Source organism: Pseudophryne corroboree, chromosome 5 (assembly GCF_028390025.1).
Source record: "Pseudophryne corroboree isolate aPseCor3 chromosome 5, aPseCor3.hap2, whole genome shotgun sequence".
In the NCBI taxonomy this organism is placed as follows: domain Eukaryota; kingdom Metazoa; phylum Chordata; class Amphibia; order Anura; family Myobatrachidae; genus Pseudophryne; species Pseudophryne corroboree.
This window is the reverse complement of record NC_086448.1, coordinates 745,240,877-745,254,868: the sequence shown is the minus strand read 5'-3', so window position 1 is coordinate 745,254,868 and position 13,992 is coordinate 745,240,877. Positions and strand designations below refer to the sequence as shown.

The window sequence follows — 13,992 nt, the reverse complement described above, 5'->3', positions numbered from 1 at the left end:
TACCTTTTTCCCACCTTCTTCTCTTCTCCCTTACCCAATCATAGAATTGTATTATACATGACATATATTTTTCTCTTTTTGAACTGTTTTAGGAAGTGGCAGTTATTGGTGACTGCCAAAGGGTGGACTGTCAAAGTCAGAAAAATATCACGCTACACGTTGCCATATATTCACCTCATGCGCGTGCCTGCTGCACGTGCACATTCTCTCCCGTGCGTGCGGATATACGCAGCTGCGTGATGGCGCCTCGGCCATGCGCTCGAGCGCGTAGTATGTGCATTTACGGTAGAGTTTGTGTGCATCTAGCGGGCGACTCAATCGTTTAATGATAGAACCAAATAGCATGTTTTATAGGTAATGTTCCCCTTAGTAATAACTGTAAGTTTGTTTAATGTGACTTGTTCACGGACTTGGGAATCCCTCTTTGCGTGGTACAAAGGGTCTGATTAAGGTTGAACAGTGGTGTCTGGTACCTAACCGAAGAGTATTTTAATAGCAATAATCCGGTGTTGGTTAGGTAAAGATTAATCGCTCCTGCGTGTAGTTATGGCCATTAGTAGTTTCTGGACATATTCTATATTTGCAGTTCATTATCCATGCGGCGGGAATCCGGAGATTCCCACCCACCTGAGCTGTTTGAAATAGTCACAGCCCACCTGTTCAAATCCACCTATGACCTTTTGTTATAGTGCAGAGAGACATTCCTGTGTCCAATGAACAATAAGGTTGTAGGGCCCTTTGAAGTACACTGTATGTTGTGTATATAAGGGTCACTGTCCCCAGACCGGGCAGTACTCTCTCTTCAACAGTTATCGCTGATAATTGGAGGACTGGATTCCGGTTGCTCCTGCGAGTGTTCCCCGTATGGTATGTTTCTCTGTTGCCACTTTGTTACCCGTGTAATGTTAGCCATTCATTCTTAGTCTATGTATTTGTATTTGCGATTGTTTACTATTGTGTATATTACTGTCTAGATATCCTGTTAGAATTATATGTTAGCCTGTAGTGTATGACTTGTTAACTGTTTCTCTTTTCGATATAACTAAAAGCTTTTTAGTAAAGGTGTTGGATCCTTAGCACGGTATCGTGTGTTCATTACATTGCAGTGGGTAATAGGAGCGTCACGATCGCTCAAACAGCTTTAGTGTTAACAAGGTTAAGCAGCGTTATATCGCTACAGTGTTTCAGTACAAGGTTTACAGTATAAGAGTATCCTTTCTGTGTGTTACATTCAAGGTTTACTGATTGTCATCTTGTGAGCGTCTGCGCCGCTCGTGATCTCTTCGTGGTCTCGAGCGTCCGCTACGCTGGTAGCGTAGCATTACGGTAGTCGCTCGCCTATAGCATGCTCGACACCACGCATTAAGCTGTGAGCGAGCGTGCCGCATGTGCGTCTCGATCACGGCCTAGCGTATGCTACGCTAAATACGTACCCTTACGGTACCCCATACGCCAATTGCGTACTGTGTCTCTTAACCTTTTATAGTGTTTAATATAGGATAAATAATAAGAATTTACTTACCGATAATTCTATTTCTCATAGTCCGTAGTGGATGCTGGGACTCCGTCAGGACCATGGGGAATAGCGGGCTCCGCAGGAGACAGGGCACATCTAAATAAAGCTTTTAGGATCACATGGTGCGTACTGGCTCCTCCCCCTATGACCCTCCTCCAAGCCTCAGTTAGGTACCGTGCCCGGACGAGCGTACACAATAAGGAAGGATCTTGAATCCCGGGTAAGACTCATACCAGCCACACCAATCACACCGTACAACTTGTGATCTGAACCCAGTTAACAGTATGATAACAAAAAACGAAGTAGCCTCTGAAAAGATGGCTCACAACAATAGTAATAACCCGATCTTTGTAACAATAACTATGTACAAGTATTGCAGACAATCCGCACTTGGGATGGGCGCCCAGCATCCACTACGGACTATGAGAAATAGAATTATCGGTAAGTAAATTCTTATTTTCTCTAACGTCCTAGTGGATGCTGGGACTCCGTCAGGACCATGGGGATTATACCAAAGCTCCCAAACGGGCGGGAGAGTGCGGATGACTCTGCAGCACCGAATGAGAGAACTCCAGGTCCTCCTTAGCCAGAGTATCAAATTTGTAAAATTTTACAAACGTGTTCTCCCCTGACCACGTAGCTGCTCGGCAAAGTTGTAATGCCGAGACCCCTCGGGCAGCCGCCCAAGATGAGCCCACTTTCCTTGTGGAGTGGGCCTTTACAGATTTAGGCTGTGGCAGGCCTGCCACAGAATGTGCAAGTTGGATTGTGCTACAGATCCAACGTGCAATCGTCTGTTTAGACGCAGGAGCACCCATCTTGTTGGGTGCATACAATATAAACAACGAGTCAGATTTTCTGACTCCAGCTGTCCTTGAAATATATATTTTTAATGCTCTGACAACGTCCAGTAACTTGGAGTCCTCCAAGTCGCTAGTAGCCGCAGGCACCACAATAGGCTGGTTCAAGTGAAAAGCCGAAACCACCCTAGGGAGAAAATGAGGACGTGTCCGCAGTTCTGCCCTGTCCGAATGGAAAATCAGATATGGGCTTTTGTATGATAAAGCCGCCAACTCTGAAACTCTCCTGGCTGAAGCCAGGGCCAATAGCATGGTTACCGTCCATGTAAGGTATTTTAAATCTACCGATTTTAGAGGCTCAAACCAATGAGATTTGAGAAAATTCAAAACTACGTTCAAATCCCACGGTGCCACTGGAGGCACTATTGGGGGTTGTATATGTAGTACACCTTTGACAAAAGTTTGTACTTCAGGCACTGATGCCAATTCCTTCTGGAAGAAGATTGATAAGGCCGAAATTTGAACTTTAATGGACCCCAATTTTAGGCCCATAGACAATCCTGCTTGCAGGAAATGTAAGAATCGACCCAATTGAAATTCTTCCGTTGGAGCCTTCTTGGCCTCACACCACGCAACATATTTTCGCCAAATGCGGTGATAATGTTGTACAGTCACTTCCTTTCTAGCCTTAATCAAGGTAGGAATAACTTCCTCTGGAATGCCCTTTTCTTTTAGAATCCGGCGTTCAACCGCCATGCCGTCAAACTCAGACGCGGTAAGTCTTGGAACATACAAGGTCCCTGCTGAAGCAGATCCCTTCTTAGAGGTAGAGGCCATGGATCCTCCGTGAGCATCTCTTGAAGTTCCGGATACCAAGTTCTTCTTGGCCAGTCCGGAGCCACCAGTATTGTTCTTACTCCTCTTTTCCGTATAATTCTCAGTACCTTTGGTATGAGAGGCAGAGGAGGGAACACATACACTGACTGGTACACCCACGGTGTTACCAGAGCGTCCACAGCTATTGCCTGAGGGTCTCTTGACCTGGCGCAATATCTGTCCAATTTTTTGTTGAGGCGAGACGCCATCATGTCCACCTTTGGTCTTTCCCAACGGTTCACAATCATGTGGAAGACTTCTGGATGAAGTCCCCACTCTCCCGGGTGAAGGTCGTGTCTGCTGAGGAAGTCTGCTTCCCAGTTGTCCACTCCCGGGATGAACACTGCTGACAGTGCTATGACATGATTCTCCGCCCAGCGCAGAATCCTTGCAGCTTCTGTCATTGCTCTTCTGCTTCTCGTGCCGCCTTGTCGGTTTACGTGGGCGACTGCCGTGATGTTGTCCGACTGGATCAACACCGGCTGACCCTGAAGCAGCGATTTTGCCAGGCTTAGAGCATTGTAGATCGCTCTTAGCTCCAGTATATTTATGTGAAGGGACGTCTCCAGGTTTGACCACACGCCCTGGAAGTTTCTTCCCTGTGTGACTGCTCCCCAGCCTCGTAGGCTGGCATCCGTAGTCACCAGGACCCAGTCCTGTATGCCGAATCTGCGGCCCTCTAACAGATGGGCACTCTGCAACCACCACAGGAGAGACAACCTTGTTCTTGGTGACAGTGTTATCCGCTGATGCATGTGCAGATGCGATCCGGACCATTTGTCCAGCAGATCCCACTGAAATGTCCGTGCATGGAATCTGCCGAATGGAATCGCTTCGTAAGAAGCCACCATCTTTCCCAGGACTCTTGTGCATTGATGTACTGACACAGTTCCTGGTTTTAGGAGGTTCCTGACAAGTTCGGATAACTCCCTTGCTTTCTCCTCCGGGAGAAACACCTTTTTCTGAACCGTGTCCAGAATCATTCCCAGGAACAGCAGACGAGTTGTCGGGGTCAATTGAGATTTTGGAAGATTCAGAATCCACCCGTGTTGCTGAAGCACTACCTGGGTTAGTGCTACACCGACTTCCAGCTGTTCTCTGGACTTTGCCCTTATCAGGAGATCGTCCAAGTAAGGGATAATTAATACGCCTTTTCTTCGTAGAAGAACCATCATTTCGGTCATTACCTTGGTAAAGACCCGAGGGGCCGTGGACAAACCAAACGGCAGCGTTTGAAACTGATAATGACAGTCTTGTATCACGAACCTGAGATACCCTTGGTGTGAGGGGTAAATTGGGACATGCAGATAAGCATCTTTTATGTCCAGGGACACCATGAAGTCCCCTTCTTCCAGATTCGCTATCACTGCTCTGAGTGACTCCATCTTGAACTTGAATTTCTGTATGTACAGGTTCAAGGATTTCAGGTTTAGAATAGGTCTTACCGAACCGTCCGGCTTCGGTACCACAAATAGTGTGGAATAATACCCCTTTCCCTGTTGTAGGAGGGGTACCTTGACTATCACCTGCTGAGAATACAGCTTGTGAATGGCTTCCAAAACCGACGTCCTTTCTGAGGGAGACGTTGGTAAAGCAGACTTTAGGAACCGGCGAGGGGGAGACCTTTCGAACTCCAACATGTAACCCTGAGATATTATCTGCAGGATCCACGGGTCCACTTGTGAGCGAGCCCACTGATTGCTGAAAATCTTGAGTCGACCCCCCACCGCTCCTGAGTCCGCTTGTAAAGCCCCAGCGTCATGCTGATGGCTTTGTAGAACCCGGGGCGGGCTTCTGGTCCTGGGCAGGGGCTGCTTGCTGCCCTCTCTTACCCTTTCCTCTGCCTCGCGGCAGATAAGACTGTCCTTTTGGTCGCTTGTTTTTATAGGAGCGAAAGGACTGCGGCTGAAAAGACGGTGTCTTTTTCTGTTGGGAGGGGGTCTGAGGTAAAAAAGTGGATTTGCCGGCAGTTGCCGTGGCCACCAGGTCCGAAAGACCGACCCCAAATAATTCCTCTCCTTTATATGGCAATACTTCCATATGCCTTTTGGAATCCGCATCACCTGACCACTGTCGCGTCCATAAACTTCTTCTGGCAGATATGGACATCGCGCTTACTCTTGATGCTAGAGTACAAATATCCCTCTGAGCATCTCGCATATAAAGAAAAGCATCCTTTAATTGCTCTAGAGTCAATAAAATACTGTCCCTATCCAGGGTATCAATATTTTCAGTCAGAGAATCCAACCACACTACCCCAGCACTGCACATCCAGGCTGAGGCTACTGCCGGTCGCAGTATAACACCAGTATGTGTGTATATACTCTTCAGTGTAGTTTCCAGCCTCCTATCTGCTGGATCCTTGAGGGCGGCCGTATCAGGAGACGGCAACGCCACTTGCTTTGATAAACGTGTGAGCGCCTTATCCACCCTAGGGGGTGTTTCCCAGCGCGCCCTAACCTCTGGTGGGAAAGGGTATAATGCCAATAACTTCTTGGAAATTAGCAGTTTTCTATCTGGGTTAACCCACGCTTCGTCACACACGTCATTCAATTCCTCTGATTCTGGAAAAGCTACAGGTAGTTTTTTCACCCCCCACATAATACCCCTTTTTGAGGTACCAGCAGTATCAGAGATCTGCAAAGCCTCCTTCATTGCCGTGATCATATAACGTGTGGCCCTATTGGAAAATACGTTTGTTTCTTCACCGTCGACACTAGATTCATCTGTGTCGGTACCCGTGTCGACTGACTGAGGTAAGGGACGTTTTACAGCCCCTGACGGTGTCTGAGACGCCTGAGCCGGTACTAACTGGTTTTCCGGCCGTCTCATTTCGTCAACTGACTTTTGTAATGTGCTAACATTATCACGTAATTCCATAACTAAAGCCATCCATTCCGGTGTCGACTCCCTAGGGGGTGACATCACCATTACCGGCAATTGCGCTGCCTCCACACCAACATCGTCCTCATACATGTCGACACACACGTACCGACACACAGCAGCCACACAGGGAATGCTCTAATCGAAGACAGGACCCTCTTAGCCCTTTGGGGAGACAGAGGGAGAGTTTGCCAGCACACACCAAAAGCGCTATAAATGTATATAAACAACCCTAGAAGGTGTTGTTTTTGATATAAGCGCTTTTAATATATCAATATCGCCAAATTATGCCCCCCTTCTCTTTGTTACCCTGTTTCTGTAGTGCAGTGCAGGGGAGAGTCCTGGGAGCCTTCCTCACCAGCGGAGCTGAGCAGGAAAATGGCGCTGAGTGCTGAGGAGAATAAGCTCCGCCCCTTTTTCGGCGGGCTTTTCTCCCGGGTTTTAAGAAAACTGGCCTGGGTTAAATACATACATATAGCCTTAATGGCTATATGTGATGTATTTATTTTGCCACTAAAGGTATTTAATATTGCTGCCCAGGGCGCCCCCAGCAGCGCCCTGCACCCTCCGTGACTGAATCAGTGAGACGTGTAGCAACAATGGCGCACAGCTGCAGTGCTGTGCGCTACCTTCATGAAGACTGAGGAGTCTTCTGCCGCCTGCTTTCCGGACCTCCGTCTTCAGCGTCTGTAAGGGGGATCGGCGGCGCGGCTCCGGGACGAACCCCAGGAGGACCTGTGTTCCGACTCCCTCTGGAGCTAAGTGTCCAGTAGCCTAAGACTCCAATCCATCCTGCACGCAGGTGAGTTGGAAATCTCTCCCCTAAGTCCCTCGATGCAGTGATCCTGTTGCCAGCAGGATTCACTGAGATTTAAACCTAAAAAAACTTTTTCTAAGCAGCTCTTTAGGAGAGCCACCTAGATTGCACCCTTCTCGGACGGGCACAAAAACCTAACTGAGGCTTGGAGGAGGGTCATAGGGGGAGGAGCCAGTACGCACCATGTGATCCTAAAAGCTTTATTTAGATGTGCCCTGTCTCCTGCGGAGCCCGCTATTCCCCATGGTCCTGACGGAGTCCCAGCATCCACTAGGACGTTAGAGAAATTAGGCTTTATCAATATACACACACACACACACACACACACACACACACACACACACACACACACACACAACACACACACAACACACACACACACAACACAGTCCGTCCGTTCAGCCCTTTCACCAAAACGGACTCTATGGCCTATCAGGCCACTCTCATGGCAGACCAAACTACACAATAACAGCCAAACAAAATGGATGCAGAGAGGTCAGCATGTGACCAGACACGCAGATATGGTGATCAGCGGATCAGATACATGCGCAGGCCTGACAACACCCTGATCACCTCCAAGCAATCTCATTCAGAGCATGCTATAGTTTTGGAACAACACTCAGTACAGTCCCACAGAAATTTGGCTGTAGGATTTCCAAGAACTGTGGGACACATCAATTGTGACTGCATCAGATACAAGTCGGACCTCACCCCTCAAAGGTCATGGCTAATGAGCCAAGGAGAAGTGTTTGGATGATGTGGTAGATGACTTCTGGCTTCTCCCCAATTCGTCCTTCCTCAGGGGCGATGCTACTGCTTATCGGAACACCCCTGTAAGCACAACGCTGCAATTAGGGCTAAAGAGAAAGACAAACTAGAAAAGCATTGTAAAAAGATCAGAGAAAAGGAAACAATTATTATTAATTACCAGTTATTGATCTAGTGCACACATTTTCCATAGTGCTTTACAATGCATATTTGGCCATTCTCATCAGACCCTGCCCCAGTGGAGCTTACAATCTATGTTCTCTACCACATGCACATACACACTAGGGTTAATTTATGGTAGGAGCCAATTAACCTACCAGTATATCTTTGTATTGTGGGAAGAAACCGGAGTGCCCGGAGGAAACACACACAGAGCTATGGGTAAAGCTGACCATTATACCATCCGTGCCGCACACATATGCTAAGTACACTATAGACCCATTACGAATTAGGATGAATAACACAACAACTTATAATTGTCTTATTTCTTTACACAACATGCCACCTCCTGTTCCATATTTTACCATGTGCATAACATCAAGAATTCTCAGTCTCCTGATTCCTATCTGGTCAAATAAGTTTATATCATCATCTTCACCTTCCCCTAGTTTCTCTATTGGGAGAAAATAAGAATTTACTCACCGGTAATTCTATTTCTCGTAGTCCGTAGTGGATGCTGGGGACTCCATCAGGACCATGGGGAATAGCGGCTCCGCAGGAGACAGGGCACAAAATTTAAAAGTTTGACCACTAGGTGGTGTGCACTGGCTCCTCCCCCTATGACCCTCCTCCAAGCCTCAGTTAGGATACTGTGCCCGGACGAGCGTACACAATAAGGAAGGATATTGAATCCCGGGTAAGACTCATACCAGCCACACCAATCACACTGTACAACTTGTGATCTGAACCCAGTTAACAGTATGATAACCGAAAAGAGCCTCTTAACCGAAGGCTCCCAACAATAATAACCCGATTTTTGTAACAATAACTATGTACAAGTATTGCAGACAATCCGCACTTGGGATGGGCGCCCAGCATCCACTACGGACTACGAGAAATAGAATTACCGGTGAGTAAATTCTTATTTTCTCTGACGTCCTAAGTGGATGCTGGGGACTCCGTCAGGACCATGGGGATTATACCAAAGCTCCCAAACGGGCGGCAGAGTGCGGATGACTCTGCAGCACCGAATGAGAGAACTCCAGGTCCTCCTTAGCCAGGGTATCAAATTTGTAGAATTTTACAAACGTGTTCTCCCCTGACCACGTAGCTGCTCGGCAGAGTTGTAATGCCGAGACCCCTCGGGCAGCCGCCCAAGATGAGCCCACCTTCCTTGTGGAGTGGGCATTGACAGATTTAGGCTGTGGCAGGCCTGCCACAGAATGTGCAAGTTTAATTGTGCTACAAATCCAACGAGCAATCGTCTGCTTAGACGCAGGAGCACCCAGCTTGTTGGGTGCATACAGTATAAACAGCGAGTCAGACTTCCTGACTCCGGCCGTCCTTGAAATATATATTTTTAATGCTCTGACAACGTCCAGCAACTTGGAGTCCTCCAAATCGCTAGTAGCCGCAGGCACCACAATAGGCTGGTTCAGGTGAAACGCTGATACCACCTTAGGGAGAAACTGAGGACGCGTCCGCAGTTCTGCCCTGTCCGAATGGAAAATCAGATATGGGCTTTTGTACGATAAAGCCGCCAATTCTGACACTCTCCTGGCCGAAGCCAGGGCCAGTAGCATGGTTACTTTCCATGTAAGATATTTCAAATCCACCGATTTGAGTGGCTCAAACCAATGGGATTTGAGAAAATTCAAAACTACATTGAGATCCCACGGTGCCACTGGAGGCACAATCGGGGGCTGTATATGTAGTACTCCTTTTACAAAAGTCTGGACTTCAGGAACTGAAGCCAATTCTTTCTGGAAGAAAATCGACAGGGCCGAAATTTGAACCTTAATGGACCCCAATTTGAGGCCCATAGACAATCCTGTTTGCAGGAAATGTAGGAATCGACCCAGTTGAAATTCCTCCGTCGGGGCCCTCCTGGCCTCACACCACGCAACATATTTTCTCCAAATGCGGTGATAATGTTGTGCAGTCACCTCCTTCCTGGCTTTGACCAGGGTAGGGATGACCTCTTCCGGAATGCCTTTTTCCCTTAGGATCCGGCGTTCAACCGCCATGCCGTCAAACGCAGCCGCGGTAAGTCTTGGAATAGACACGGTCCCTGCTGAAGCAGGTCCCTTCTTAGAGGTAGAGGCCACGGATCTTCCGTGAGCATCTCCTGAAGTTCCGGGTACCAAGTCCTTCTTGGCCAGTCCGGAGCCACGAGTATCGTTCTTACTCCCCTTTGCCGTATAATTCTCAGTACCTTGGGTATGAGAGGCAGAGGAGGGAACACATACACTGACTGGTACACCCATGGTGTTACCAGAGCATCCACAGCTATTGCCTGAGGGTCTCTTGACCTGGCGCAATACCTGTCCAGTTTTTTGTTGAGGCGGGACGCCATCATGTCCACCATTGGTCTTTCCCAATGGACCACAATCATGTGGAAGACTTCTGGATGAAGTCCCCACTCTCCCGGGTGAAGATCGTGTCTGCTGAGGAAGTCTGCTTCCCAGTTGTCCACTCCCGGGATGAACACTGCTGACAGTGCTATCACATGATTTTCTGCCCAGCGAAGAATCCTTGCAGCTTCTGCCATTGCCCTCCTGCTTCTTGTGCCGCCCTGTCTGTTTACGTGGGCGACTGCCGTGATGTTGTCCGACTGGATCAACACCGGCTGACCCTGAAGCAGAGGTTTTGCCAGGCTTAGAGCATTGTAAATTGCTCTTAGTTCCAGTATATTTATGTGAAGAGACGTTTCCAGGCTTGACCACAAGCCCTGGAAGTTTCTTCCCTGTGTGACCGCTCCCCAGCCTCTCAGGCTGGCATCCGTGGTCACTAGGACCCAGTTCTGTATGCCGAATCTGCGGCCCTCTAACAGATGAGCACTCTGCAACCACCATAGCAGAGACACCCTTGTCCTTGTCGACAAATTTATCCGCTGATGCATCTGCAGATGCGATCCGGACCATTTGTCCAGTAGATCCCACTGAAAAATTCGTGCATGGAATCTGCCGAATGGAATCGCTTCGTAAGAAGCCACCATTTTTCCCAGGACTCTTGTGCATTGATGCACAGACACTTTCCCTGGTTTTAGGAGGTTCCTGACGAGTTCGGATAACTCCCTGGCTTTCTCCTCCGGAAGAAATACCTTTTTCTGAACAGTGTCCAGAATCATCCCTAGGAACAGCAGACGTGTCGTCGGGATCAGTTGGGATTTTGGAAAATTCAGAATCCACCCGTGCTGTTGGAGCACTACTTGGGTTAGTGCTACTCCGACCTCCAGCTGTTCTCTGGACCTTGCCCTTATCAGGAGATCGTCCAAGTAAGGGATAATTAATACGCCTTTTCTTCGAAGAAGGATCATCATTTCGGCCATTACCTTGGTAAAGACCCGGGGTGCCGTGGACAATCCAAACGGCAGCGTCTGAAACTGATAATGACAGTTTTGTACCACGAACCTGAGGTACCCTTGGTGTGAAGGGCAAATTGGGACATGAAGGTAAGCATCCTTGATGTCCAAGGACACCATAAAATCCCCTTCTGCCAGATTCGCTATCACTGCTCTGAGTGACTCCATCTTGAACTTGAATTTTTGTAGGTACAGGTTCAGAGATTTCAGATTTAGAATAGGTCTTACCGAGCCGTCCGGCTTCGGTACCACAAATAGCGTGGAGTAATACCCCTTTCCCTGTTGTAAAAGGGGTACCTTGACTATCACCTGCTGAGAATACAGCTTGTGAATGGCTTCCAATACCGTCGCCCTGTCGGAGGGAGACGTTGGCAAAGCAGACTTTAGGAACCGGCGAGGGGGAGACTTCTCGAATTCCAACCTGTAACCCTGAGATACTACCTGCAGGATCCAGGGGTCCACCTTCGAGTGAGCCCACTGTGCGCTGAAATTCTTGAGGCGACCCCCCACCGCCCCTGAGTCCGCTTGTAAGGTCCCAGCGTCATGCTGAGGCCTTTGCAGAAGCCGGGGAGGGCTTCTGGTCCTGGGAAGGAGCTGCTTGCTGCAGTCTCTTACCCTTTCCTTTGCCTCGGGGCAAATATGAATGTCCTTTTGCCCGCTTGTTCTTATAGGAACGAAAGGACTGCGGCTGAAAAGACTGTCTTTTTCTGCTGGGAGGTGACCTGAGGTAAAAAGGTGGATTTCCCGGCTGTTGCCGTGGCCACCAAATCCGATAGACCGACCCCAAATAATTCCTCCCCCTTATACGGCAATACTTCCATATGCCGTTTGGAATCCGCATCACCTGACCACTGTCGCGTCCATAAACTTCTTCTGGCAGATATGGACATCGCACTTACTCTTGATGCCAGAGTGCAAATATCTCTCTGTGCATCTCGCATATAAAGAAATGCATCCTTTAAATGCTCTATAGTCAATAAAATACTGTCCCTATCCAGGGTATCAATATTTTCAGTCAGTGACTCCGACCAAGCCACCCCAGCACTGCACATCCAGGCTGAGGCGATTGCTGGTCGCAGTATAACACCCGTATGTGTGTATATACTTTTTAGTGTATTCTCCAGCCTCCTATCAGCTGGATCCTTGAGGGCGGCCGTCTCTGGAGACGGTAACGCCACTTGTTTTGATAAGCGTGTGAGCGCCTTATCTACCCTAGGGGGTGTTTCCCAGCGCGCCCTAACCTCTGGCGGGAAAGGGTATAATGCCAATAACTTCTTTGAAATTAGCAGTTTTCTATCGGGGGTAACCCACGCTTCATCACACACTTCATTCAACTCCTCTGATTCAGGAAAAACTACAGGTAGTTTTTTCACACCCCACATAATACCCCTTTTTGTGGTACTTGCAGTATCAGAGATATGCAAAGCCTCCTTCATTGCCGTGATCATATAACGTGTGGCCCTACTGGAAAATACGTTTGTTTCTTCACCGTCGACACTGGATTCGGTGTCCGTGTCTGTGTCGACCGACTGAGGTAAAGGGCGTTTTACAGCCCCTGACGGTGTTTGAGACGCCTGGACAGGTACTAACTGGTTTGCCGGCCGTCTCATGTCGTCAACCGACTTTTGCAGCGTGCTGACACTATCACGTAATTCCATAAACAAAGCCATCCATTCCGGTGTCGACTCCCTAGGGGGTGACATCACCATTACAGGCAATTGCTCCGCCTCCACGCCAACATCGTCCTCATACATGTCGACACACGCGTACCGACACACAGCAGACACACAGGGAATGCTCTGATAGAAGACAGGACCCCACTAGCCCTTTGGGGAGACAGAGGGAGAGTTTGCCAGCACACACCCAAGCGCTATAAATATATAGGGACAACCTTAAATAAGTGTGTTCCCCTTATAGCAGCTTAAATATTATTAATATCGCCAAATAAGTGCCCCCCCTCTCTGTTTTTACCCTGTTTCTGTAGTGCAGTGCAGGGGAGAGCCTGGGAGCCTTCCTAGCAGCGGAGCTGTGTAGGAAAATGGCGCTGTGTGCTGAGGAGAATAGGCCCCGCCCCCTTTTCGGCGGGCTTCTTCTCCCGGTTTTTCTGAAAACCTGGCAGGGGTTAAATACATCCATATAGCCCCAGGGGCTATATGTGATGTATTTTAGCCAGAATAGGTACTTTTCATTGCTGCCCAGGGCGCCCCCCCCAGCGCCCTGCACCCTCAGTGACCGTTGGTGTGAAGTGTGCCGAGAGCAATGGCGCACAGCTGCAGTGCTGTGCGCTACCTCATGAAGACTGAGAAGTCTTCAGCCGCCGGTTTCTGGACCTCTTCTCTTTTCGGCATCTGCAAGGGGGTCGGCGGCGCGGCTCCGGTGACCCATCCAGGCTGTACCTGTGATCGTCCCTCTGGAGCTAGTGTCCAGTAGCCTAAGAAGCCAATCCATCCTGCACGCAGGTGAGTTCACTTCTTCTCCCCTAAGTCCCTCGTTGCAGTGAGCCTGTTGCCAGCAGGACTCACTGAAAATAAAAAACCTAACAAAACTTTTTCTAAGCAGCTCTTTAGGAGAGCCACCTAGATTGCACCCTGCTCGGACGGGCACAAAAACCTAACTGAGGCTTGGAGGAGGGTCATAGGGGGAGGAGCCAGTGCACACCACCTAGTGGTCAAACTTTTAAATTTTGTGCCCTGTCTCCTGCGGAGCCGCTATTCCCCATGGTCCTGACGGAGTCCCCAGCATCCACTTAGGACGTCAGAGAAAACATAGAATATAATATACAAAGAAGGGGTCAATCCAATTAGGTGCA

The 13,992-nt window shown here is 48.7% G+C and overlaps 1 protein-coding gene across 4 annotated transcripts in view; it reads right to left on the bottom strand.

Moving 5' to 3' along the window:
• Positions 1–13,992, bottom strand: part of DPY19L4 (dpy-19 like 4) — a 132,741-nt gene that overhangs the window by 35,587 nt on the left and 83,162 nt on the right. For all 4 annotated transcript variants that reach the window (XM_063924126.1, XM_063924128.1, XM_063924125.1 and 1 more), the window contains one exon: positions 7,604–7,723. In XM_063924126.1, the coding sequence (XP_063780196.1) occupies positions 7,604–7,723 (120 nt within the window). The remainder of the gene's footprint in view (positions 1–7,603; positions 7,724–13,992) is intronic.